Here is a 27,894-nt window from a genome sequence, read left to right on the forward strand (position 1 = left end):
CCTCTCTCTTCTTTCCCTCGTTCCCCCTCGCTCGCCCTCTTTGAGTAACACACGCACACACACACACACACACACACACACACACACACACACACACACACACACACACACACACACACACACACACACACACACACACGCACGCGCTCACATAAACTCATTTATTTCTCCCTCGCTCGTCCGTCTTATGATTCTCCTCCTCTCTTTCTTCCTCCCTCTCCCTCACGCCGTCCCTCCCCCTCTCGCCGGCCCCCTCCTCCCCCGTGCTGGCTGAGCGAAGCCGTCAGTGGCGGGACTGAGGCAGAGGAGGGAGGAGGAAGCGCGACTAGAGGCAGAACAGAGAGCAGAGCCAGAGGAAGACAGATCATTCTACAGGGACACGAGCGAGGGGCCGCTGAATGAATAACAAGGACGGGACTACACAGCACGGGACTAAAATAAGAGAGGACGCCGGCTGAAGACTCCCCCCTCGCTCTACCCTTCCTGTCACAACTCTCTCTCCTTAGTGGACGATGGCATGAGCACTTTGCCACCCATCCCCATCCTGTGGACTCTTCTCCCTCCTCTCTGTCACACCTCCTGCCTCCTCACCCTTTTATCTCCGCCGCTCGCTCTGATCCGACCCGCTCTGCCCGGCCCGGAGTGTGAGGAGGGGGAGGAGGAGGAGGAGAGGGAGGCAGACGGGGGCTGACCCGTCCCCTCCTCCTTTGCACCCGCGGGGCCCGCAGAGCCGGAGCCCGGAGCCGTCTGATGCCTGACACCCACAGCGAGCTCCTTAACCTGGCCTGCCACAGCCCCAGCCCCCCACCACCGCCCCCTCCCCGCCTCCAGTAGTACGGGAGAAGTGATCGAGGACCATGTTTGGATTAAAGCCCCCGCACTTCTACCTCGCAGGTGAGACCGTCTTCACGCAGTATTTGATGGGCTGCTGTGTTTCATTCTGCGGGCTGCAGAGAGTGATTTTCCCCGTTTCTTCAATCAATCTTTGAAGGCATAATTAATAGCGTGAGTGATGTCACATTGATTTACTGTCTCCTGCTAAGAAAGGACAGGCAGGACCCGTGCTTCTGTCACAGTCACGCAGCACCTCATACCCGCTGTGTTTAACATGATTTTGTTAACAACTCACAATGTTTGATCATTTTAAAACAGAAAGAGCAACATTTAGCAGATTGCTTGTATATTTTAATTAGTATTTCCCTGAATTAAAACAACATGTGTTCATTGCACTGACACAAAAAATCTGCCACTAATTATTTGAAATATTTTTTATGATTAACGTTCTCTCTAGCTGTATTGTCTCTGCGTTTTTAATGTATTTACCTTCATTTTTATGAAAATAGAATCAAACAAATACACCAGTTTAACTCTTCCTGTTTGCGATGCAATAATCACGTACGGCATCTTGATGAGGACGAGGGCTCGTCTGGGGGGTCACAGTGGGGTCTGTCTGAAGCCTGAATGCTGATTGTCTGTGTGATGTGCCAGCTTCAGATTGGAGACAGGTGTGACTGTCTAATGGCAGGATGACATAGAAAGACAAGAGCAACGGATGGAAATCAAAAGATAAGAGGGGGCAGAGAGCAAAGGGAAATATTGCAAAGTGGGATTTTGTTCATTTCATATTCATTCCAAGGGGATGGCTGCGTTTGAAGCAGGACTGTGTTTTCATGAAGACAGACCATCCTGGTGTGTTTCCCTTAACCCCTGACCTGATCTCTGACCTCTGACATAGTGAGACAGAGCAAGCGGGTCTGCTGGGGGGAATTAGAGGGCGGAGGGCAGATGAAACAATGTTCTGCGCCTTGTGAATGTTTCATGCTGCTCTTTGAATTATACATCTGCTTTCATAAATGATTGAATCGGAGTTATTATGTGGTGCTTTGTCATTGTTTGTATATTTCTATGTCTGTGTGTGTGTGTGTGTGTTTTATCAGTGCATGCATGTGAAGATGAAGATGATGAAGAAAAGAAAATCTTTCCAAGAAGCAAAATCTCCCCTCCTCCCCTCCACTCTCGCCTTCATCCTTTTTTTTTTACAGTTTCCTAGGTCTCGTTTAATGTCTGTGTAGTGTGTGTACTTCTGCGTGTGTGTGTGTGCACACTTGACAGTGTATGTGTGTAATGGGTTTCTGCCATAGCTGGCACCTTCATGAGGGGTGTGTGTCTACACACACTGTCTGTGTGGCTGTATGCACCTGTCTATGCTGTGATTGTGTGTGTGTGTGTGTGTGTGTGTGTGTGTGTGTGTGTGTGTGTGTGTGTGTGCTCGCATCACACACTGGAAGATGCCCCAGCCCCCCTCCTGGTCTTAACTGCCGTTGCTGTGGAGACAGTGTCAGCCACACTCTGGCTCCTCAATGATCATTTGACAATGTCGGGGGTGAGGGGTAAAGGCTGTGTGTGTGTGTGTGTGTGTGTGCGCAATATGGAGTGATTACTGTGTGATTAGTCAGGGTGGAATGAGTGGAGCCGCGTAAGGATGAGAGAGGAATGGAAATTAGAAGCAACAATAGAAAATCAGGTTAATGATACATATTATCTACATCCTCTAACCGTCAATGGGGAAAGAAAAGGTTCAGAGAGGGAGGATGTGTGTGCGCTGTATTCACGCATTGTTACCCAGAGCACACCCTGACCTTAACATGGTATCATAAGGAAAAGAGAGTGGCATTTTGCTATCTCCCAGTCGCCGGACCCCCCGGTGATTTGCGGCACACACATTAAAGCAGTTCACTGTTTTTCCTCTCACTGCTGATCTATATCTAAGCATCTTATCTGGCTTTATTAAAATCCAGATGCAAAACCAGAAGCTGGAGGACTGAGGCTGATCAGCGTTTGCATGTTATGGAATAAACACAACCACATGCACTTAGTTGTGATTGTGAAGGTGAGGTTTTAAGTGCATTTGACCAAATTAAAATATTTATAATATTTTAAAACGGCTGAAAGATGCAGATCTCTATAAGCATTTGCATGATATCATTTTGTTATATAATAGACAACAGAGTCCATGTTCATCATGATGAATGAATAACTACAGCGCGTCAGAGCTGCTAATTATTTAGAAGAATGAGTAATTCAGGCTTTGATTGAACAGACAGAATTTGTCACTGGCATCAACAAGTATTATTGGTTTTAAAGATGTGTTGAGGCAAAGACAACAAAGACAATCACCACATGAATCCTCTAACATTAGTAGCACCAGGACCACATCATTCTCCTCACAGTGTCACTGGGTCAGTCCCAGTGCAGATGTCTGCATGAAGAATGGATGTGCCCCCTCTGATGTGTGTGTGTGTGTGTGTGTGTGTGTGTGTGTGTGTGTGTGTGTGTGTGTGTGTGTGTGTGTGTGTGTGTGTGTGTATGTGTGTGTTTCCATGTGCGCATCCTTCATGCACACGCGCGTGCACGCATATTATCTGTGGCGAGTCAATAGGGTGAGAAGGCTGGATCGTTGACGTGTGTGTTATCCTGCCATCTTTATTGGCCGCTGTGGTATTTTCGGGGGCTGGGCAGCTCTGTTCGACTTGACCTCTGCATTGATTTCCATGATATGTGTTAGAGCTACAAGGACACCGTGGCTTGTGATTTATAGCAGATGTCACCAGAACGCACGCACACACACACACACACACACACACACACACACACACACACACACACACACACACACACACACACACACACACACACACACACACACACACAGCATTCAGTACCATCCCTTTTATTTTCCCTGAACAGCAGCAGGAGACCTACGTACACAAATAAATGCTAATTCCAGCCTGTGAAGGAGCAATGATTCACAAAACACAATATGAACAATGTGGAAGAGAGCGTCCTTCATGCAGAGAGCTTGTGAAGTAGCAGTGAGCTGAAGGAAGGAAGCCAAAAGAGTCCTTAAGATCAAAAACACATTAAAAACAAAGGAATCAACAGATGGCTCAGGTTTAGAGCAAATGTTGATCCATGTTTACTAATGACGTCTTTCCCCTGTGATTTCACACACTTACCTGTATGAGTTTTGATTCCACTCGGTTACGATGTCAGGTGTGTGGAGATCTATGTGTATCCATACATGGGAATGGGAAGAAGGCAGCCTCAGAAGGAAGTTGCTGTCAGACTCTGTTGTGCTGTTAATGTGTGTGTGTGTGTGTGTGTGTGTGTGTGTGTGTGTGTGTGTGTGTGTGTGTGTGTGTGTGTGTGTGTGTGTGTGTGTGTGTGTGTGTATGTGTGTGTGTGTGTGTGTGTGTGTGTGTGTGCTTGCTAGCACGGGGTCACGGTGCTCCACCTCAAGGGCACTGTTATTAATGAGATGGATAAAAGACCATGACAACGGCTTGATAACACAGAGGAGATAAAACCCTCACACACACACACACACACACACATACACACACACACACACACACACACACACACACACACACACACACACACACACACACACACACACACACTGGAGCAGGGCGTCGTCCCATCGCCAACAAAATAAGTGCAAAAACAACCATGATCTATTTTTCATGTGTCCTATCCTCCTGAGAAAGCGAAAAATCAAAAACCAGCGCTAAAGAAAGGGAAGGAGCGAGTGTCGAATGGAAAACAAGCAAGCGAGCGAGAACGCCAGCCACACTAATTGGTCAAAGAGCTGGTGTCACTAATGAGCTCTTAATTAACAGAGGATTCATTTAAAGCATGTGTGAATGCTGCGACACACACATCACACACTGTTGTATAGGCAAACATGTCTGGTGTGTGATGTTTACATTCATTTAGAACAAACAGGAAGCTTTGATGTGTGAGACACACACACACACACACACCCACCCACCCACACACACACACACACACACACACTGTGCTCCCTCCTCACTGACTCGGAGCGATTGGGATAAGCGCCAGCAGATTTTTGACCCGAGGTGATAACGACAACTCCTGGTAGCTCAGTCAGTGACACACAAGCTGAGAGCACACTCGCACACACACACACACACACACACACACACACACACACACACACACACACACACACACACACACACACACCAACATGCAGAGTAAACTGTAATAAGCAGCTCAGTGTATGACAAAGACCAGATGGCAGTGGGCTTAGCCAAATGAAAACAGCAGCTAAAATTTGCGGCATTAATATCTTTTACAGCGAGGTGGACGCGCAGACGCACACAGGCTGCGTGTGTCTGCATGTCTGCCGGGGTGGAAAAGAGAGAGCGGGCGCTCAGATGCTCCGCCATTGCTGGTCCTGCACCATCTGCATGCTCACGAACCATGTCAAAACATAATTGATTGACTGTGTCAGTGAGTAGGAAGTGTGTGTGTGTGTGTGTGTGTGAGCGAAGAGGCAGCCTCACCAAACAATGCAGCTCTGCTTCATGCTGCAGTTGTGTTTTTACTCAGGCCTCCGTGCTCCAGCCTGCAGGGACACAGTCATCACAGACACACACACACACACACATGCAAACACACACACGCGGCTGGCGATGGGGCTCCACCGAGGAGCCTGTTGATTACCCATGGGCACGGCTCTGTCTGCCACCTGGCCTCACGGTGTAGCAGGCTTTCAGTGCTCACGTGACCACAGGTAACACACACACACACACACACACACACACACACACACACACACACACACACACACACACACACACACACACACACACACACACACACACACACACACACACACAGGCTGTCAGCACATTTACAGCACGGCTGTTAGTGAGGTCTGAAAATCAGACTTGTGCAAACATCACCAGGCGATGGCCACACTTGGTTTAGTTAATAATCATGTCAGGTGTTGGTTAAAAACCTCATAATCTGCAGGTTAAAACTAAGAACAGTGATAATTTACAACTAATCAAAACACTGTGTCACATCTTTTGTGAACAAATGAGGTGAAGGTGGGTCCTTGGCGTTCAAAGTAACCATGAAATTGCTCCTGAGACAAACTGCTGAATTTCTCTAATTTGATTTTTCCGTGCTGAGCCACCATAAAGCAAATCCCACTCACGCTCACGGTAGTGAGGTTCGATTCTTTCAGCCCTGCTCCTTCGTCCCGTAATAGAAACTGCAGCACACAGCCTGGGGGTGAATTTGCTAATGCAGATGTTTCGTGGAGAGCAAGTGGCACAACAGAAAAAAAATCCAATTAACAAATCAGTAAACTGTCAAATGTGTAACCATGCTGTCTACACATGTCCACCATGCGACACACACACACACACACACACACACACACACACACACACACACACACACACACACACACACACACACACACACGCAGAGTTTACAGGGCACGTGTTTGCGCTCGTGTGATCTCCCGCCACCTTGTTCCGCTTCTGGGTGTATTTGCATAATCTGCATAATGACGCTGGTTTTAATTGCCCACGCCCAGGTAAAGGATCATGTGGTTAAGTGGGAGATCATAATTATGTAAATAATTGGCCTGACCACAGCAAGCTGCTGCTCTCTGCCACCCATCTGGAGAGAGAGGGAGAGAGAGAGAGAGAGAGGAGAACGAGAATACATTATGCAGGAGAGAGGACACACACAGAGGTGAGAAAGAGGTGAGAAAGAGAGTGTGAGGGGGAGAAAAGGAGGGGAAAGACTGAGGGGTGCAGGAATGACGGCGGCCCGAGATGGAGAGTACACAGAGAGAGTGGAGTCTGATGATGAGCTGGCGAGGAAGAGAGTTACGCAAAAGGCCAAGGTGAAATGAATAGCAGCAGTTTGTGATTGTGTTCCTTTTAATCTGCTGTGTTCACCCACAACTTCCTGATTTCGTCTGTTTTTTACGTAATGACTTAGTTCCTGTTTTTAGTTAATCCACAAGAAAAAAAAAGTACGGCTTCAGTTCTAGAGAAACTCACTCATTATAATAAAGTAAGAACTTGAAGCAACAAACAACCAGCTCTGAACAAAATCCCACAAACAGCTCGAAAAACAATATTCAATTCTTCCTGAACTTTGAAAGTCCGAAACAACAGTCCGCAGAATAATTAGTTTATGATGTAGAAGAGAGGACAGAAAATATTTAGAGAATCTACAGCAACACACTGTTGGTTTGCACAGTGAACAACACACACACCACAACAGTTAAAACCTCATTTAATCTTAAGTGAAACGTTTCCTGCAAACGAAAAAAGAAAAGAGACACATTTTGCATATATCTCACTGCGCTGGTGTCTGTATTCTAATCTATGCAAACAAATCACAGGTGTGATGAAAAGCATTGAAATCATTTTGATTACGCTCATCATAGAGGAACATATTTGTCACCATATGGTTTAATAGTGCAGCATCGTAAACATGAGGCGTGCCGACCGAACAGGGGCGAGTAATGGATACACAAACACAGATTCTATGAGATGAGCAAAATCATTTTAGTCCTTAAAATGAACACATCTACATATTTAAATGAGCAACATCATTATTATTAAATGATGTGAAATATTAAAATAGTTTCCCTAAATAAATGACATATATTCTTCCATCCTTAAACTTAATTTATCTGAACTATAATCCCAAATTTAATAAGCTCCCACAATATTCCTTGAAAGACATGGGTTTATGTCCGCTGCCTTCACTTTGAAGATTATCCAAGTATGGCGGCGCAGAAATACACACACGCATGCACGCACACGTGCACGCGCGCACACGCACACGCCTGCCACTGTATCCGCCGCACAGATGGTAAAGGCAGCAGCCTCTTCACGCAGACAAAGGGAAGGTAATTCTCTCTGCAGGACGCGAACGCAGCTCGAGCTGGAAAAGAGCAGCGCACACGCTCCCCGCTTCCTCGCTGCAGCCCCGGGCCAGCAAACATGGCAGGAATGAGCTGACATTGTGTGTGTGTGTGTGTGTGTGTGTTGTGGTGCCTAAATAGGCTTGAGGAAGAGAGGCAGGAAAAATAAGAGAAGTGGCGAGAGAGGGAGAAAATGAGAGAGAGAGAGATAAAATGAAAAACAGAAGGAGAGTGCAGAGAGGGAGGAGGTAATAAACAGGATTAGTGCTTATCTGTACAGCACGCGTGTGTGCGTGTGTGCAAATGTGTGCATGTGTGTGTGCATGTGTGTGTGTATGTGCAAGTGTGTGTGCTTTGCCTGGGGACAGAGTGACTGACTCCAACATTACCTTTGCCGATGCGTCTTCATCCCCAGGTATCTCTACTCTCTGGACTCCCTCTGCGTTGTGTGTGTGCGTGTGTGTGCGTGTGTTTGTGTGTGTGTGTGTATTCAGTTACTGTGACTGAAGTTTATGTACTTTTAGGGTGTGAGCTTTTTGTATGCGAGCAGTAACGAAAGTGACTACAGTGTGTAATGTGTGTTCAGGCAGTGGTGATTCTGTTGTGCTTTGTGTGTGTGTGTGTGTGTGTGTGTGTGTGTGTGTGTGTGTGTGTGTGTGTGTGTGTGTGTGCGCTCTGTTTTGCATGTTTATTGTGGACACACTATTGTACAGTGTGTGTGCAGCTGCCTGAGGACAGACAGTGTGCAGTGTGACTCCGTGCAGTCTGAAGCGCCAGTGAACCTTGCGTGCGCACGTTTGTGCGACGGCGACGTGTGTGTGTGTGTGTTTGTGTGTGTGTGTGTTTGTGTGTGTGTGTGTTCTGCTCCAGCTGTCCGGCCCCACGGCGCCGCCGTACGCCTGCGCGCTGCCTGGTTGGAATCTCCTTCCTGACCAGAGCTAAGAGGCTGCGGCGGCGTCTCCCCTTCACTGGAAGGGGCTGCAGGAATACATTTAAATAATCAGGGGTTTGGGTTCACGGCTGATATTCTGCCTCGCTGCTTTTGTAAATGAGCATCTGTAGGCGTGTGTGTGTGTGTCTGTGCGTGAGCATGAAGTGCATCTGTTTTTCAAAGACATCTGTGGATGTCTTGGTGAATTGTTCCCGCCGCACTGTCCCCGGCGCTCCAGTCGTCTTCCACCGGAGATGAATAGGCAGAGGAAGCGAGCAGGAGGTGGAGGCGAGCCGTGCGTGGAGTTGTGTGTTTGTGTGCGGCCGCGTCTGCATACAAATGTGTGCATGCTTGCGTGGGTGATGGATAGAGGGCTTTATGAGAGAGGAATAGGCTAATGACCAGGTCTCCAGAGGCAATAAGACTCCTGGAGCTATTACTGCCAGAGTTCATAATGGCCTCCGTGCTTGGTCTCCTTTACACGCTGCTTAATGGGGGATCCTACGGTCCGACCCACCTGGAGAATACACTCTGCCGTGCGCGTTGACCCACACGCTGCACACAAGCGCACAAAAAAAACCTACAGAGGAGCTGGCGTTCGATCGTAGGGCTTACCTTCCCCTTTGGTGCACCTGCACCTGTGTACACCTCAGTGTTTGCTGTTCCCTCACACACACACATACACACACACAGACACACACATGCGCTGCTACACAACCTGTATAGGTCACAAAGGATGGAGGTGAGACACCCACCTCAGAGAAAACTGAGAGTGTCTGCCTGCAGTGCACAGCCAAACCATAAATCATGTCAAGCTACAGTAGTCTCTGCAGACACACACACACACACACACACACACACACACACACACACACACACACACACACACACACACACACACACACACACACACACACACACGCGAACACGCACGCGCTTCTCCCCTTCTTTTCACTTGTGTAGGTTTGAGTACAAGAGAGGGGGATTTGGGGATTAGAGAGGAGCTTCTTCCTTTTTCACTGCCTTCTTCAGTACTTGTTGTTTCCACAGAGAGAAGAGTGTGGAAGTGTGTGTGGGGGGGGGGCTAATCTGTGAAATGTGTACGTGTGTGTCCAGATATGTGTGTCTATTAGATGCGTGCGTGCCAGCTTGCATTCGTGTGCGCGTGCGTCTTTCATCGCTGAATGGATCTCGGGGAAAGACTTGAAGGAGAGCGTCTATTCATTGAGGGAAACATCAAGGCTCTTTGGTGCTACTGCCTTTCTGGCATCTTGGAAATGCGAGAGGGAGGAGAGGGAGGAGAGGGAGGAGAGGGAGAGGCTGCAAAAAGTGATGGACAAGGTAGAAATCTGCTCTAGGAAGCGCAAATCGATGCAAAACAGCTGTTAAATAGCTGCAGAGTGGAGCAGCTGCTCGGGAGACGGGGAGCGAGGGATGGGGAGACGGAGGGATGGGCGATCAAGGCGGAGGCAGACAGGACGATGGAGAGCGAGGCTCGGGGGACATGTTGAAATGTTAGACTAAATGAAGTGGGCTGAGTGAGCTTATAGCACATGATGACACACGAAAACGTGCCCGGAACACGAGCGCGTGGTAAAAATGAGGTGGATTTGTTTTATTTAGAATATTCTATTGGACATATAATTAAGCTTAAAAACGTCCAAATGGTGATTTTATTATCATTAAGCTGCACCATATCACCCCTAAAGAGGTGCATGCATTGTCACAGTGGCCAGAAACCCAAATGTTAGTGGGATTGTGTGTATTTGCCAAGTTGCTCAGCTCGGCGTTAAACGTGGTGATATTTTAAGGTTTGTTTTCGCTGCTGTCAAGTACAAAAACAAATATTATGCCTGGTTAAAACTACAATGCGGGCGCCGAGGCAGCGAGTGCTCCGGTGGGATTTCACAGTTCCTCTCCACCTACTGTGTCTGTCTCCGCTATCGCCGCTTTGTACTCGTGAGTTTCGTCGCAAATTAGGGCCGACTGGAGCAAACTTGGCTCCGTGCGCTGTTATTATCGTCGGGATGCGCCGGACGCGGCCCTGCAGCGCCCGCGTGAGCGGCCTCACGCGCCTCCGTCCGGTGCTGCGGTGCAGCGGGAGCCGAGATCCGCTCGTCTCTGACCGACAGTAAACATGCTCTGAGGTATCGGCGGTCCGGGGCCACGTCCTCCTTCTCCCCCATCCCCTCCATCTCTCCAGGGAGCATCAGTGGAGCAGGTGCTCGCCCTCCTCCCCTCCCCTCCCCTCCCATATCCCGCCCCCCTCCCTCCCTCCCTCCCTCCCTTTCCCCGAGGACAGCGCTGTCTTTCTCCATCGCACATCTTCACATCCGCGTGCGCCGTGTGGCATCGAGGAGATCACAAACTACACCGCTGTGCACGCGCGCGGTACGGCTGTAATACATTCACACAAGGATGCGCACAAATCGCGGATTCTCTTGTGAGGCGGTAAGTTGACCGGTCTCTGCTGTTTCTCCACAAATCGTCGAGCTTTGCCGGAATGAATGAATAACCTTGCGTTTACTGGCTGTTAAAGTTGCCGGAGGTGAGTTGTTCGTCGGATTATTGCGTGGCTGTCGTTGCGGTGACTTTACCTAATGACCCACGGCTCTCGTCTTCTTATTTCTGGGGGGTTTCACTTTGTCCGTAGTGACTCGCTTGGCATCTTATTTCTATGCGTTGTGGCTGTGCGGTTCCCTTCTGGACGTTTATGGGCCCTCGTCTCCTCATTTTGACTTTTTTCTGACGGACAGTTGGAGGGAGCGAAGTTTTATTTTCGATCGAAGCTGTTTTCAGGCGAACTGCAACGTTACCGAGCAGTGTGTGATTGAGCGAGTCGGCGACACACTCGGATAAACTGGTTGAGCTTGACGGACAATGTGAAGAATGTGCGTGTAGTAAGGACAATGAGAAAGACACTTCCGGTTGTCGGTTTCAAAATAAAGCTTCATTGCCGATACTCGCGGTGGCTCGAATAACTTGTAAACCACAAATCAGGGTAACGTTCGATCACAGCCACGTTTATTAGCGTCGTTTCATCAAAACGATACGTGAAAGTGGCGCGTCGCGTGCTCTTATTTAGAAGTTAGCCCCACACTTCCTGTTTTGGTCAAATGAATCGTGTTTGGATGCAGTTGAAAGGGTGTGAGGTTCCTAGAGGTGTGTGTGTGTGTGGTTTCTAGTTATGTTATCTGTCTTGTCAAACTTGTCGCTGATCAAACAAAGTTCCTGTCGGAGGAGGAACATTTACCGGACCTGAGGACAGACCTGAAACTCTGCGGCGTGTCAGCTTGTGGCGGTGCGTCTGACGGCGCCCATGGGAGCTGGAGGAGTCGCTCTTTAATCCGGGACCTTTAACAGCGACTGTATTGTTCGGCGGAGATAGATGCCGCCGGGCGCATTAGCAGCAGTCAAGCGGATCACGTCGCTTTTGTGTGTGTACACAGTCTGCAGGTGGAGTTCAGCGCACGCACACGCACAGACACAAACACGAGCGCGCGCACGAGGGAAAGCGCGCGCACGCGCCCCGTGCGCCATGTGCCGCTCTTGACCTGCCGTAGACCAGCTGCTCTGCGGGGGTTACTGAGTAAACCTCCAATCTCTTTAATTACCTCCCTCTCATCTACATGTAGGTAGCGGGTGTGAGCTGGCTGCCGGCCCCAGGTTGTAAAAGAGCTCAAGCATGGTGCATTTATCGCGTGTGTCCCGTAGAAAGCCGCCCATCACCGACGTGTCAGTCTCTGATAGTCTAGTTTATGTCCAGTTTCAGGGAAGCTGAAACGTTTGGACAAACTTTGAATAACTGCTTAAACCTTAAAGGCATGTTTGCTATGTAAATATTCATGTAGGTGGACGCCAGTTTGGCTTTGCTTCATTGTTTGGACACTGAAAGTACTTAATAGGCCAAACAATTCCATGCTGACCTTTGGAAAAAGATGAAGCAGTCTCTCATGCTCCAGTCAAAGACCATCATTAAATCCAAGGCAACAATGCTTTTGGAATTCAAAGTCTCCAAAATTGTATAGTTTCTATAACATATTATATAATAGTTTAAACTTAATAGTTTAAATGTATGATGTCACGTCCTAATTATTGTGTCCTCGATACTGCAGCTTTTGTTTATTTTCCTTCAAAAGTAATGTCAAATATTACTTAGATTATAGATTTTAATAGTAAATGAATTCATCCACTCAGAGGAAACTAAGCAAAACCAAATTTTTATAGCTATTACTGTCTATCTAAATTTTTTGATTATTGGATGGTGACTGTACTGTAATGAAGACCTGTTGAGGCCTCATACCTCACTGCTCTGCCTGAACTCAAACACGAATGATCTTTGAGGAAGCAATTTCAAAACAGAGGCATCTCATGTTCTGACCCGAAGTGCACACCAGATGCCATTTACTGTGGCAATAGTTGTCCTGTATACATCAGTTCCAACCTGTACTTGTTTGTGGAACACCTGCCTGTCAGGGAAATCTGTGTCTTCATACACCTCGGTACGTGAGCGTGTTTGTTCAGATGGACCTGCACCTGGTGAGCGGAGCCGCATTCGGGCCAGAGGAGGAGGAACTGTGGCTGTCAACTGTCTGTCAGTGCCCCCCCCCCCCCCCCCCACGTACCGCCGAACCCACACCTGAACCAACAGGCTCAGATCCTGCCGGCGGCGGAGAGCGAGACGCAGCCAGGCGCCGAAATCCGAGCAAGATGGGCTCGCCTCCGATTGTTTTATCTTCTTGCATCGCCTCCTTATCGGAGAGAGGCGAGACCGAGCCAGGGGAGATCAGAGGAGGGAAAATGGAAATGTAGCCGCCGCGATGGAAGGCGACGGGGAGAAAAGGCGAAAGTGAGGAGGAAGTGACAAGGTAGAAAAAAAAAAAAAAAGAAATGACAACACAGGCTGGTGACAGGTACAGAAACGTGGAAGGGGTCCCAAAGCAGCCGCTATTTATAGCGTCCACATCTGACGAGTTGAATCCAACGCAGTCGTTGGAGAAATGGAGACCGGGGCCGGCGAGGGAGGAAACATGCCCCGCTCTCAGGAGGAGGTGGAGCCGAGGCCCGGGCTTAAAGTGAAGAAAGGCCGACACAGCGCGATGCTGCTCCCCGAGCTGTTGGGGCGATAATTTATAGACCTTTCACCAACATCTCAACTCTGCAATGATTGCTCAGTAAACACGGCTCTGCTCCGGCAGCCACGCGGTCCCGTCTGGAATGAAACAGGGTAATGGCCGCTACACCTCCCATACACTGCGTGCTATTAATTCTCTGCTGCAGCCCGTCCTCTGATGCGCTTCCTGCTTTATTTTCGTGCTGGAGGTGTTGGTTATTACAGTGTGTGGCTTTTCTGCTCCATTTATCCCAGGACCATAAATGCACGCTGGCTGTTTGCTCCCAAGGGGTCGCATGCATACACTTTGTGATGCACAGTGCCCGAATCATGACTCAGCTAATTGCACATGTGCCTATCTTTGCATTTATTTCCACAGACCCCCCCCCCCCCCTCCTTATATACCGTGCACATGTGTGCTGTCGTGTTGTTGATGTCATCGTCCTGCCTTGTGTCATTGCCCTGATGCTTTGTGCGCAGCGGTGGGAGACAGCGCTGGTTGTTTACGGATTGTGAGGAAGTGTTAAGTGTTTGTGTGCGAGCCGCTGAGTGACTGGGGCTAGTAAAGCCATTTAGCAGCCCCCGGAGCAGCCCTGGAGACCGCTGTGTTGACGCCGCTCTGACTGCTATTACAGACAAGTTTAAGAGGCTGTAAAACATGTGGTCTCTTTGCCGCTGCCTCTCTTTGTGTGTGTGTGTGTGTGTGTGTGTGTGTGTGTGTGTGTGTGTGTGTGTGTGTGTGTGTGTGTGTGTGTGTGTGTGTGTGTGTGTGTGTGTGTGCGCTGGTCAGAGGAATTTGAAAATGTCTGCCAGGTATTGTAACCGCAACAGTAGCTGTTGTTGTGATTAATATCAGGTTTAGTAGCCAAATAACAGCGTCTTAAAGCCTAAACAGGGCTCATTTTGTGTGAGGGCCACACTTGTGTGTTTGTGTGTGCAGTCATTATTGAGCACACACCAGCAGAGGCAGTTTAATGGGATTAACACACACACACACACACATGCCAGAGTGATGAGGGTTAATGAGTGGGTAGTGTGTTACAACCTCTGCTTCCAGCCTACTAACCCATCCTCCAAAGACACACACACACACACACACACACACACACACACACACACACACACACACACACACACACACACACACACACACACACACAGACGTTGAGCTTTTTTAATGAGCTGACAGGGCAGAGCAGGTCCCCCTGCTGTCCTCACTGTCCCCTGCGCTGTGTAGTGCTGTAGGTGTGTGAGCGAGAGCAAAAGTCAACGAGAGCAAGACGCGTTATGAGAAGCATTAAAGACACAGGCCTCGTCATGTTGTGTGTGTTGTGCATGGGTGAATGGAGTCACATCCAGGTGTAATTTCCATTCTGGCAGAGCAGGGGGAAGTCGTACTAGTTTGTGAGGTTATAGTCATAAAGCAGTGGGGCTGTAGGTCAAGGAATATTAGCTGGTCAGTGGATAAAGGGTGAGAAATAGGATTAAAATTATAAAATTTTGTATCCCCACGGTGCGATTATTATGAACAGATCAACCATTAGACTGAGCAAAACTCCCAGCTGGATGTCTGCTGGCCTCAGTAGTTCTCGTTTAATGAGGGAGAGCGTGGCTTTTGGTTGAGTTTATTTATTCAGTCATCATTTTACAAAAGGAGTTAAATGTCCTCATTCACATTTACGGAGGTTCATCATCCTGCAGAGGTCAGAGGTGAAGGGTGAAGTGTCACAGTCAGACCTCACCGCCTCCACACCCCTGTCCCCAAAGCAGACAGTAAGACAGAGTGATAGATGGTGGGTTAACACACACACACACACACACAAACACACACACACAAACACACACACACACACACACACACACACACACACACACACACACACACACACACACACACACACACAGCTTAGACCATACTCACCCTCCCCATCGTCACTCCTCCTCCTACTCACCCCCCACCCACCCACCGCCACCCTCCTGGGAGTGTGAGCCAAGGAAGGGAGAGTGAGGAATGAAAAGAGAAAAGCAAACGACAGAGCGCAGAGAGAGAGAAAGAAAATAGATAAAAGAATAACAGAAGAGAGGGAAGGAGGAGGAAGAGGTCGGAGGATGGAGAGGGTGATGGAAGTAGAGGGAGGAGGGGGGTGGTGGACGGAGAGGAGGAGGAGGAGGAGGTGGGGTGAAGTGGATAGAAAAGAGGTCACGTGACCGCGTAGCAGCTGCAAGGCTGAGAGGGCGAGAGAGAGAGAGAGAGAGAGAGAGAGAGAGAGAAAGAGTCTCGCTGAGGAGCGGAAAGACGACAAGCGGGAGGAGAACAGTGAGCAGGAGGGTGAGTGCGTCTGTTTGCATGTTTGAATTATGTACACATGCGTCGGCTGCTATGTGTGACTGACGCGCATAAACATCTGAGGAACAGCTTTTAAGAAAAGACTGTGGAAGGAGGGGAGGGAGAACGAAAAGAAAGCGGGACACACAGGACGCAGATTATGTGTTGGCTTTTGTTGAATAAGCCTCAGTTTGCTGAGATAAATACGGGAGACGGGAAGGAAGGAGTCAGTGAGGAGCGAGTTGAGAGGAGGGAGAGAAAGAGTCGATAGAAACTGTCTCATCATCTCTCTCTTGACTGCTGGGCTCAGCACACACACACACACACACACACACACACACACACACACACACACACACACACACACACACACACACACACACACACAGCCTGTCAGGATCTGAGCTTCCACTCTTGTCGTTTCTCCTTCCCGTTCTCTTTGTCTGCCTCACTTCCAATTACAATTTGCTTCCCTGACAGAACATGTAAATATGTGAGTGAGGCCAGAGAAAACAAAGGGAAATAATCAAGTAAGAGGAGAAAAGCAGCCCGACACCGACGCTGTGAAGACGCCGCCGCGTCCTCTGTTGTCTTCATGTACAAACACAGTTGTGTGAGGAGCGGCTTGGATGTTAATTGTGTGATTTGCATGTCCTTTAGTGCAGGTAGAAGTGAGTCGGTGGCTTGTTACCTGTCTGCGTTGCTTAGTGGCCGCCGGTTGCAAACTGAGGCAAGGAAGCTTTTCATAAATAATCGAGATCATAAAACTCTGAGTAGCTTTCTAGCAAACTTGCAAAATGTGTTGTTGTTTTTTTTCTTCTTTTTCTGTATTTTGCTTAAGCCGTCGCTGCGTTGGGAGCTTTTCAGCTTCCTCTTCCTGTTTGTGCGTGTGTGAGACGCCTGTCAGGTAATAAGCATCAAGTCCACCATGTGCAGAGAAGGACACGTTCATTTCACAAACTCTTAGTTTCAGTCATAATACGAATGATCTATGTTTGCGGCTTTTCCTGTGTGTTGGTCTTCATGTGTGCGTGTGCGTGTGCGTGTGTGTCTGTGTGTGTGCTGTGGTGATAATGAGGTCATTGCTTTTGTGGGCAGGGGGGGCTGCTGGCTAATTCTAGCTGTAATTACCATTAGTGGGTCAGTCAAAGGGTGCAGGGTGATGACAGAGGTGACTGCAGCCACATCCACTGTCCGCTGTTTATAGACGCGTGGCTTCATGGGTTATCGTGTGTGTGTGAGGGTGTAAGAACGCCGCGATAACTAATAACAATGTTTGCGTGTACACACTCCCGAGGTCTTAAGATGTGTTGGCTGGCTCCCTTGAGGAAATGGACGTGTGTGCACCCATGTGTGTGATTTGCTATTAGGGTCACCGCTCTATTTGGCACAGCTCTACTCCCTCCACTCTGTCTCTGGTGGAGCTGACCTATGTGTATAGGCCCTCTGTGATAACACGTAACAAAGGCACCGCACACAAACGCGCCCGCTTTGTCCAGAGGGAACCCCCCCCCCCCGAGTTTACTCAAGTTTTATTAAGAGAAATCTCAAATCTCTGCTCCTCAGGTATGAACCATGAGTCCAATAAGTCCCCGTCATCAGGAATGATCTCCACGGCAACCCGCACCACGGCTACCGTCAGTCCCCTCAGCCCGCTGACCAATGGGAATGCAGTTGCTCAGTCTACAAACTCCGGATTCGCTGCTGCCCTGCGCAAACTGGCCAAACAGGCCGAGGATCCCAGAGGTGAGTCGGGATCTCGCCCGCTTAAAAGCGCAGACCGGCCGCGGATGCAGGCGCCGGAAGGCCTCACACACAAGTGCGTGTGTGTGTGTGTGTGTGTGTGTCCCCTCACTCAGCTCATTGGCGTCTAATGAAGGTGTGGGATAAGAGCTGACCTATTCTGACCTCTCGGTCTGTGTCTCTTCCTTCATTCATTTCCATTCATCTCTTAATAATGAGAATGTAATTACAGCCAATTATAACAAACTCCCCCTCAGGTCTCCCCCCCCTCACCCCTCGCTCCCCCCCGTAGCTCTTTCTCTACCTTAAGGCTCTCCATGGCTGGGCTCATTTGTTGCCACCTTCTCTCCATCTCATTAGTTCCTCCCTCTTACTGTCTCCGAGTATGTTTGTGTTGCTGTGTGTGGGTACAGTGATTAGTGAGTGTTGTAGTAATGGAGCGATGCTGGAGCGAATGTTGAGGAAAACACACGCGCACACGCTCTGTCTTTATAATGTTTAACACCTCCCCCTTCACGGCATCACACTCCAGCCTCCTTTTCACGCCTTCGTTTATGACATCCTTCTTTTGTTTCACGCACACACACACACACACACACACACACACACACACACACACACACACACACACACACACACACACACACACACGCACACTCTTCTGCCCCCTGTATGTTTGTACATGTGCCGTTCATTTCTGTCACATTCCACCAGAACACTTTTCATCACAAAAGCCTGAAGCTGTGCTCACATCGTCACTGGTGATGAACGCGTTTTTTTCTACCAGATGTTTCATGTCGCAGGAGAATAGTTCGCTCCTCCTCCTCCTCCTCAGGTTCTGCCCTCAGTGGTGAGTCGTCTCCAGTCTCCTCGCCGCCCACCAGCCACAGCTCCCCGGTCACCACCCCCAAGCGGGGCTCCTTAGGGCCCCTCCCGGGCCCGACCCGAGGCCACGGTGTGCCCAGCACCCCGCCGGTCGTCACCATTGCCCCCACCAAGACCAGCAACGGCCTGTGGAGGTCCGACGGGCGACAGGTGAGAGGCCAACTTCACCCAAGGACCAGACACTTTGTGATTCTGGCTCTGGCTGTTTTCCAGTGTTCTCGTCGGGGCCTCTCCCTCCACGTCTCCGCTCTCCGCACAGACGACTCGTCTGTCTCTTTCTGTTTTCTTCATCTGTTCTGCTGCTTCTCCGGCCATTAAAGAAATCGTCCCAGTGCCTGTCAACATCAGACTGTCAAAACCAGACAGCCCCCTCTTTCTCCGCTTCCCCCATCCTCTGCTTCGCTGTCTTGTCCTATTCTGCCTTCGCCCCTGTGCCTTGCTCCCTCTTCCTCTCACTAATCGCTCCATGTCTTTTTTAGCAACACATGAGGGGTTTGTAAAGAAACACTGGAGGCTGCAGAGACTAGCATCTATTGTGTTTAGCTTCCTGCAGCGTGTGTGTGTGTGTCTGTGTGTGTCTTTGTGTGTACTTGACCCTTCACCAAATAAGGGCTTAGGATGTAGACAGACCTGTGTGTGTGTGTCTGTGTCTGTGTGTGTGCATGTGTGTCTGTGTGTGTGCGTGTGCGTCTGGTGATGTGTGAGTGAATTTAAGCAGGAGCGAGGACCCAGACCCCTCACACAATGCCGGGGTGAGCCCCCACAGTAGCCACTTCCCCCTGGATCAGAGTCGCCTTTCTCCCTCTCCACAAAGGCCACTCTGTGGCTCTGCCTGCCTGGGGCTCCCATTCAGACATTCAGGGAGAAAGAATAGGATGTTAAGAAAGGACGGGAGGGAAAGTAAGAATGAGCCGGAGAGCGGCGGGGAGAGGAGTGCGGGCACTGAAGCTTCGCGCCAGTGTTTGTCCCAGAACAGAGGAGGACGGAGCGCAGGACAACTTAAGCAAAAGGAGCAGACTGCTTGTGTGTTTATTGCTCCATCTGTGAAGGCTGCTGTCTCACTGTGAGGTCAAAGGTCATGGAATGTGATAGCTGCTCCCCAGACGTCTGTTTGTTGCTTTTGAGCCATTCATTGTTGGCACAAACTAATTGCGTCAGTAAAAAAATACACACGGCACCATAGGTTTACGTTGTACAAATACACATTCATGCTCATGCATATGCACATACTGTACACGCTCAGCCCACCCCCCGCTCTCACCCACCCCCACCCGGAGTCCCAGTTTGCTGAATGACAGCGCGAGGCGGCTCATTACTGGTTTGAATCTGCTTTCCATGAGTGACACATTCAAATCTATTCAAACGCATTCAAAGCACAGACGTTTCACTGCACGCCGGAACTAAGGTAGCAGGTCAGCTGTTGCTCGGGGGGGTCATTTGTTTGTGGCTGTCAGACCCGCGTTGTTATCTGTCGCCGTGGTAACAACATCTGACACACTAATGGAAACATGTTTTTATTTCATTAACCTGAGTTAGTCAGAGGTTTGCTGGCAGGCGCCCATGCTTCACTCGAATAGTTGCTTAATGCAAATGAAGGAATTGTCATCATTCTACTATTTATTCATCACTATGGTTTTAAATACGCAGCATACTGAGCATTTTCCCTCATCACTGTTTTGTCGTGTTGGTGATTATAGGGTGCGAAGCTCTTTGAGTGAGTGAGCGGTGGAGTACGGAGCAGTTGGCCAGATATTAGGATCACCTCCCCGCTTTGATCTTGACCCGTTATGACATATCAAACCCATTTTTCCACTCCACTAAGCCTTCGGGTGCACCTTGGGGAGGTTTTACCCCGTCGCCTCCTCTCATCTTCCTCTCCTCTCCTCCTGAACAAACCCAACAGAGGTACGCCGCATTAGCTGCTCTCGCTGTCTGTCTTGCCGTTAGGTGGAGCCAGGTGTTCAGGGACTCAGGGAGCGGTCCGGTGCTGAGAACACGCAGCCACAGCTGGATAAGAGGACGCCGCCGGTCCCCTCGCCTCGCACGCTGACTCACCCGTTTGGCCTCACTTCCACCTCCGTCATGCAAGACCCTAGAATACAGAGCCTTAAGTAAGTACGACACTGTGCTGCAGAGGGCGAAATCCAAGGAAGCACTTCAAATCCACAGAGTTTTTTTTTTATTAAAAAAGATATTGAATTAATCAATGAATTTACGAATCTACAGTTTACCGGGGCAGATGCACCCGGTGGTTCCCTCAGGTGCCATCCCAGAGGAGTACCTGAGAGCCCTCCGGCCCTTTGCCACAGCCGACGACCTCCGTTTGACCTCTCTGCCGCTAAGTCTGGATCCCACTGCTGCTCACGCTGCTGCCACTGCTGCTTACTATCATCCTGCCTACCTGCACTACCCACTGTCCTTACAAAGGTAGGGCGAAAGGTCTGTGAAGGTGAACAGCTGACAGTGCCGTAACTCCAGGGGCTCGTTTGACATGTACCAGGTTAATTAGCCGTCATTGTTTGTGCGTATCTTGTGCAAATCCAGTCTGGTTTCGCCTTTGTTTGTCCCAGGATGGAGGAGTCGCTATGTCTTTCTGCACTGCGGTCGCAGTTTTACTCGGTGCCTGCAGGGGGCGCCTTCCCTCCGCTCCACCCTTCTGCCCTCCACTTGCACCTGCCCGGAGGCCGCTACCCTGGAGAGCTGAACCACACAGCGCTGGCTGAGAGGTAACATGCACATCCATTTACACATTTTCCATCCTTCCTTCTTTTCTTCCATCCTTCCTTTCTTTCTTCCTCCCTTCCATCCTTCCCTAACCATCCTTCCTTCCTTCTTTCCCTCCCTCCCCTCATTTGTTCAGTCGTTTAGTTGTTCCTTCCTTCCTTCCTTCCTTCCTTCCTTCCTTCCTTCCTTCCTTCCTTCCTTCCTTCCTTCCTTCCTTCCTCCCATCCTTCCTTTCCTCCTTCCCATCCTTCCTTGCTTCCTTCTCTTCTTCCCTTCCATCCTGTCTTCCTTTCCTCCTTCCTTCTGTCTTTCTTCCTTCTTGCTCCGTTCTTTGGATGCAGGGCTGTGTAATCACTCTCTGCGGGGTAGGTACAGGTTGCTGAGTGTGTGATATTTTTAGCACACACCCCACAGTGTCTTCTATACACTCATCACACACACTGCCCTTCACACGCACACACACACGGTATTATACACGTGCATATGCCAGCCTGTATTTACATAAAAACTCTCACACACAGTCCCTCTCTCTGTCGCTTCGTTTTCTTTCAGTGCCTGTGCTCCTTTCTCAGTTTCACAATGCACATTGTTTCCTTGCACAGGGGAAATGTTTGTGTTTGAAATGGATGCTATTTATCGTCTGGTTCTGTAATGGCTCCTGCATATCTTATAGGTTTGTTTGTGTGCTATTGATTGCTTGTGGATGTGTTGTCTGTGTGTGTGTGTGTGTGTGTGTCCTTTTCCTGTGGATACCTATTAAGTGTTCATCTGCTCCCGCTCAGTCATGCTGTGTATGGATTATTTTCCTCATGGTTAAGTGGAGTGCGTGTGTTCATATCTGTGTGTTTCTGCGTGTGTCTGTTGGAGCAGAAATGTTTGTGTGAGGTTCACCAGTGTGTGGTTAATATCTGCCTCATGTTGGGTGTTGCATCTCTCACCTTCTCCCCCTGTGTGTGTGCGTGTGTGTGTGCGCGTGTGTGTGTGTGTGTGTGCGTGTGTGTGTGTGTTCTTCTCAACTTCCCCCACAGGCTACAGATGGAGAACGAGCTCCGCCAGCGCGAGCGAGAGCAGGAGCGTGAACGAGAGAAAGAAAGGGAGCGCGAGGCCAGGCTGGAGCGAGAGCGGGAGAGGGAGGAGGAGAGGGAGAGGGAGCTGGACAGACAGAAGGAGAGACAGAGGGAGAGACAGCAGCAGATGGTGAGAGCGGTGGAGAGCCACTACCTGGCTGAGCTGCAGGCTCGCAGGGCTCCACCGGAGGACAGGGCCAGGCCAGGGGAGAGGCTGACCCCAAACAGGCTGGGTACCTAGACACGAACACATGCACACACACCAGTTAAAGGAAAGCCTTGAATACCCAAACAAGCTGCACTGCTTCATTAATGCATTTAACCTTTCTTTCCAGATAAAGCCAAGGATTCAGAGCTTCCTGGTTTCCAAGCACCTAAACCTCTGCCCTTGCAGCCTGGTCTTCACTCCTTCAGGGGCTCTGTCCCGCACCCGGTGCCAAGCCTGGTGCCGTCTCACCTGGGGAAGCACCATGCCTCTGCTGGGGGCATTCACGGAGCTCTGGCCGCCACCGTCATGCCTCAGAGGAGCAGCGAAGAGGCTTGGTTGGCGCGACAGCGTGGCCAAGGGCAGGGGAGAGAGAGTCCGCTGGAGCTGGGCCTCAGGTCGCCTGGGAAAGGCGGGGAGTCGAGGAGAGATAGTCACAGGTGAGGGACACAGTAGAACGATGATTTGTGCCTCATGTGCAATGTCATGTGCAGCCTAGGTTGACTGTGAATCTAAATTAAATTGTATTGTACTTGCAGAACCAATCCAGTCCATCACACCTCCAGCAGCAAAGATGTACACCACTCATTCGGCGCTCCACCCCCCCTTATCTCCCCAAAAGGTCCCCATCATCCCCCGGCCCCCCCAACTACACTGTGGAACCCTGTTTCCCTTGTTGACCCACCTGGAGATTCTCATCGTAAATTTAATCCTTCTACGCCGCCGAGTCGGCCGCCTCCCGGGCTGACCCGCGCCGACAGACCTCCGCAGAGCTGGGGGGAGAAGCTGGAGGAGGGCAGCCGGAGGAGGGCAGAGGGCTCGGAGCGGTACGCTCCGGCGAGGGCGGCCGGCTTAGCGGAGCCCTGGAGCAGGCCCGAGCTGGAGCGGGCCGCCCCCCACAGCCTTCACCACAGGCATCATGTCAACAGTTTTGCCCAGAAGCCCTGCGCGCCCCTGTCCGTTCCCGGCACCGCCGCTGATCCGGGGGCCCGGCGCCAAGCGTCGCCTCCGCCCCCAGCGAGGGAGCGGCCCAGTCAGGCCGCTGACAGTATGCTGGTGTACGACGAGGTCCTCCAGCAGCACCGCCGGCTGCTCAGCAAGCTCGACCTGGAGGAGAAGAGGAAGAGGGAGGCCAGAGAGGGAGGTGAGGGAGACGCGTGCAGAACCAGGGGGTTATAAAAAAACAATAAAACCACAATACAATAATACAACATGGCTTCTGTCTGACCAGGTTATTATTATGACCTGGACGAGTCGTATGATGAGAGTGACGAGGAGGAGGTCAAAGCCCATTTGAGGAGAGTGAGCGAACAGCCCCCGCTCAAACTGGACACGTCCTCCGAGGTAACTGTGCAGACCCTCAAACGTGCTCCTCATTCGAGCTGCATTCACACTCCCAAACGTGTCTCTCTTTGAAGAAAGTCGATTTCCTGCGACTGTGCGGCCTGACCACGGCGGCGCACCGCGACGAGCTCCTGGTGCAGAAGAGGAGGAAGAGGAGGAGGATGATGCGAGAGCGCAGCCCGTCGCCCGCTGCCACGCGGGGCAAAAGAAAGGCGCCCTCGCCGACACCTACAGCTCCCCTAAGTACCCCGTACTCGGCCGAGCAGATGGACAGCGCCCCCGAGCTGGAGGAGAAAAAAGGCTTCCTCCATATGTTCCACCTCTCCCATGTCAGCCCACAGCAGAGAAGAAGTGAGTGCTGCGCGGCACCCACATTCATCCTACGTGCTGCTCCTCTCGCCTCACAGTTGTGGTGGTGATTCCCTGTGGAAAAATACAACTTACAGTTTCCCTCATTTGTTTGAGTTACCAAGAATGTGGGAGGGGTGAGAAGGAACGAATGTTACTCTAAAGAGCAGGATCGAGCAGGAGCTGCTGATTTAATTAAGCTTATAGAAAGTGTTTAATTAGTCCTGCAAATGAAGGTTCATAATCAAATCAAAGTTCAAATTTAACTATTAACAGGAAAATATATTTTATCAAACCAATACGTTGAATTCTTTCTGTCTGTGGTTGTGTTGTGCTGGACATACAGTATAATCCTTTATTGGCCGTCTATTTTAAATGTGACTGAGCTGTTTTGATTGCGTTCGTCCAGATAAGCGGAGGACAGAGGAGCTGCTGAAGGCCATCCAGAGGAAGACTGTGACGCTAGACACGCTGAGATACAATGCTTTACCTCCATGTAAAAGCCCTCCTGCTCCCTCAGCTGGTGAGAAACGCACACACACACACTTACAGGCATTTTCCCTGTGTCAAAAATCCACATAAGCACTTTGCAATGATATGTGTTTTCAGGCGACTCGTCCTCGGGGCCTCTGCTGTGTCAGTCAAACGGCCACCTGTACCCAGACTCCCCCAGCCCCTCGCCTCCTTACTTACACAAACCCAAGCACCCCCCCAGCGACACATTCAAACCCTACGTGGACGCCCCGTTGCCCCGCGTGCCTCCCCCCTTGGCCCCGCATCCCGAAAAAGCTGACCTCATGGAGGTTCAGCCCAACCGCAAGCTCCAGAATGGCGTCGTGGCAGCTCCTCCTCAGGAAAAGGATCCCGGCCCGGTTCAGAACGGGCGGAATCGGCCCTGGGAGAGGTTCACGCCCGAGGCCTTTGCTCAGCACTTCCACCAGGCAGTGCTGCAGTCCACACACGGCACCCTGCAGAGCAGAGGTGAGCCACGCCCTCCCACAGGCGCATGAATGTACCTGGAATGGCCACAGTGTGCCATCTAGGGGTGTTTACACACACTAACACTGAGGTATATTTTATGCATTCAATACATTGACTTACTGTGATATTTCCTTCTTCTAAGGGGTCTCAGGTGTCCCTGAGCCTGGCATGAAGACCGGCCACTCGCTGCCTCACAACCTCTCTCAGCCCAAAAGCTCAAACCTCAGCCACGCTCCTCAAGGCGCGTACGTAAACGGCCACCGCCTGAGTTCTTCTGGTGCCGGTCAGGACCCGGCGGCGGCGCCGCTGCAGGAAGGTGTGTCCGAGGAGGACGAGGACGCGTCCTGTCAGGAGGAGGAGGATGACGAGGAGACAGAGGAAGCTCCCAGGAAGTGGAGGGGGATCGAAGCCGTGTTTGAGGCTTACCACGAGTATGTGGACGGTAAGTGAGCCAGGTCACGCTGGATGCAGGAGGTTAAGTGATCATTTGTGTAACTATTACAGTCACAGTTCACGTGTTTACGTTTGGTATGTGTTTCTGTCTGTTCAGAGTGGAGTGTAGAGAGGCAGGTTCTTCACACTCAGTGTAAAAGACTTGAAGCACAGAACTATAATCTAACCAGAACTGCAGAGCAGCTCTCTCTCACCATGGGGGTAAGTATCCCAGCCCTATTATCCTCCAGCATTTTACTGTTGTAACAGCTCTGCATGCGCCGCTGCGTCAAAGCGGCAGCTCAAGACTCGTAGGAGGCCTCGGTTCTGCAATAAGAGCTGCGTTTGTCCTTCGTCCGACAGGAGCTGGTGAGTCAGCGGCAGAAAGTGAGGGAGGAGAGGGAGCGGCTGCAGGCCCAGCTCGAGCACTTCAGGAGGTGTCTGACACTACCCACCATTCACTGGGGCCGGGGGCCGGTCAACGGGCACACGCTCAGGTGACGCCCCACGCAGGCGTCCGGATGGGTCTGGCCCGAACACAGCAGAGCAACAGTCACAAGGACAAGATGAACTGGGGCCGCACCGCTCTTTGCACTTGAAGCCCTTGAAGGAGCCAATCCAATTGATCCAATCGATTACCTGCCATGTTTGCCACGGTAACGGTTACCCATAGCAACCATACAGCCCCTCTCTCGTTCTGACAATACAGCACTGTGTTTATGAATTGGCATCTTTATAATGCTAACCCCTCCCACTGGTCCTGACTTTGCTCTAAGGACTCGCTACCATTTAGTTTCTATCAACTGGATTTCTGCACAGACTTCATCGATCCATGCTGATGCGATGCATCACTCGGCACAAACCTGTAGCCTCTCTGGACAGCACTGACAAGAGACAGAGTATGCAGTGGTCACTTGGTTAAAACTCAGAGAATGAAAATTGAGTCAAGGAATCAAAGCACACCTCAGGCCTTAAACTCGATAGGATGCACTTGAAATGTAACAATGAAATAGATGCCTGTCCTGCGTGTGGTAATATTGTAGTGTCTACTGAGTATTTTATGTGACAGACGGAGCCGTTTGTGTGCTGGTAAAGGTTCTACAGAGGACAGGAAACATCTCAAAGATAATATCTCAAAAATGGTAAATGAAGTGTTTTTTGCGGTTTAATTAATTTTCCATTGGTAATGTTACTTGTGATAAAGAATTTTCTATGATTTAGTTGTTTTAACCTTTATTTTTGGGAAGCCATATGTTTTCTCTGAAATGCTGCTGGTCAGATTAAATAACACAAAGGGATGTTAGGATAGTTGTACTTGGAATAAATGTTTGGGTTTGGATTGAGATCAAAATGGGATGGAGGACAAACGTCTGTGTTTGTCTGAGAACTTGTTTTGTTGTAGGACCTTTGTTTAAACGGTTTATCCCAGAGTCCGCGTGTTAAGCTCTTACATGCCTGTAAATGTTGACAAAATTTGAGGCGAATAAAAAATGTGACTTTTGAAGGCTTTTTGCAAAATTCTGTTTGTTAGAAGATTGGCATCAACTAAAGCTTGTTGTTCAACCTTACACTTACAAAGGTGAAACATTTAATTGCGTCTGCGGAAGAAAAATGAAAGCCAAACTAATATTAACTTTATTTCATAATTATCAAGATGAATTAGGGTATATTTAATACTTTTACAGTATATCTAACAAATCTGTCCTTGTTTGTGGGCAAGATAATCACACACTTCATACTCTGAATATCAAACTATACATTATGTAGTGTTGATACAATTTTTTTGACCGATGCCATTTAAACAGTGTCGTAAACTGATCATTTTCTTTAATGAACTGAAATCCCAGACGTCCAAACTACAGTAGCAGTTCTACCAAAATCACATGACCTCCCTGTATCATCTGTTCATTCTCCTTAGTTCTTCTTTTGTCATGTCATGTATTATTGGACTGTATATTTGCAATTAATTATTAATATATATTGCTGTACATTCTGATGGAGATTTAGATTAAAATATTTGTAAAATG

The 27,894-nt window shown here is 49.7% G+C and overlaps 1 protein-coding gene across 7 annotated transcripts; it reads left to right on the top strand.

Moving 5' to 3' along the window:
- The first annotated feature begins 288 nt into the window (after nt 1-288).
- On the top strand, nt 289-27,894 carry LOC114857404 (genetic suppressor element 1-like). Of its 7 annotated transcripts, none has more exons than XM_029153857.3 (16): nt 289-894; nt 17,705-17,884; nt 18,717-18,916; nt 20,714-20,877; nt 20,993-21,193; nt 21,337-21,492; nt 22,519-22,790; nt 22,893-23,202; nt 23,302-23,906; nt 23,994-24,106; nt 24,181-24,457; nt 24,864-24,977; nt 25,064-25,435; nt 25,578-25,877; nt 25,986-26,089; nt 26,231-27,894. In XM_029153857.3, the coding sequence occupies exons 1-16, from the start codon at nt 858-860 to the stop codon at nt 26,366-26,368; spliced, it is 3,543 nt and encodes a 1,180-aa protein (XP_029009690.1). In that variant the 5' UTR covers nt 289-857; the 3' UTR covers nt 26,369-27,894. The 7 variants fall into 7 exon arrangements, with proteins under 7 accessions (XP_029009690.1, XP_029009693.1, XP_029009689.1 ...); XM_029153860.3 differs by lacking the exon at nt 289-894 and adding an exon at nt 10,997-11,150; XM_029153856.3 differs by lacking the exon at nt 289-894 and adding an exon at nt 11,804-12,136.

Source organism: Betta splendens, chromosome 6 (assembly GCF_900634795.4).
Source record: "Betta splendens chromosome 6, fBetSpl5.4, whole genome shotgun sequence".
Taxonomy (NCBI): domain Eukaryota; kingdom Metazoa; phylum Chordata; class Actinopteri; order Anabantiformes; family Osphronemidae; genus Betta; species Betta splendens.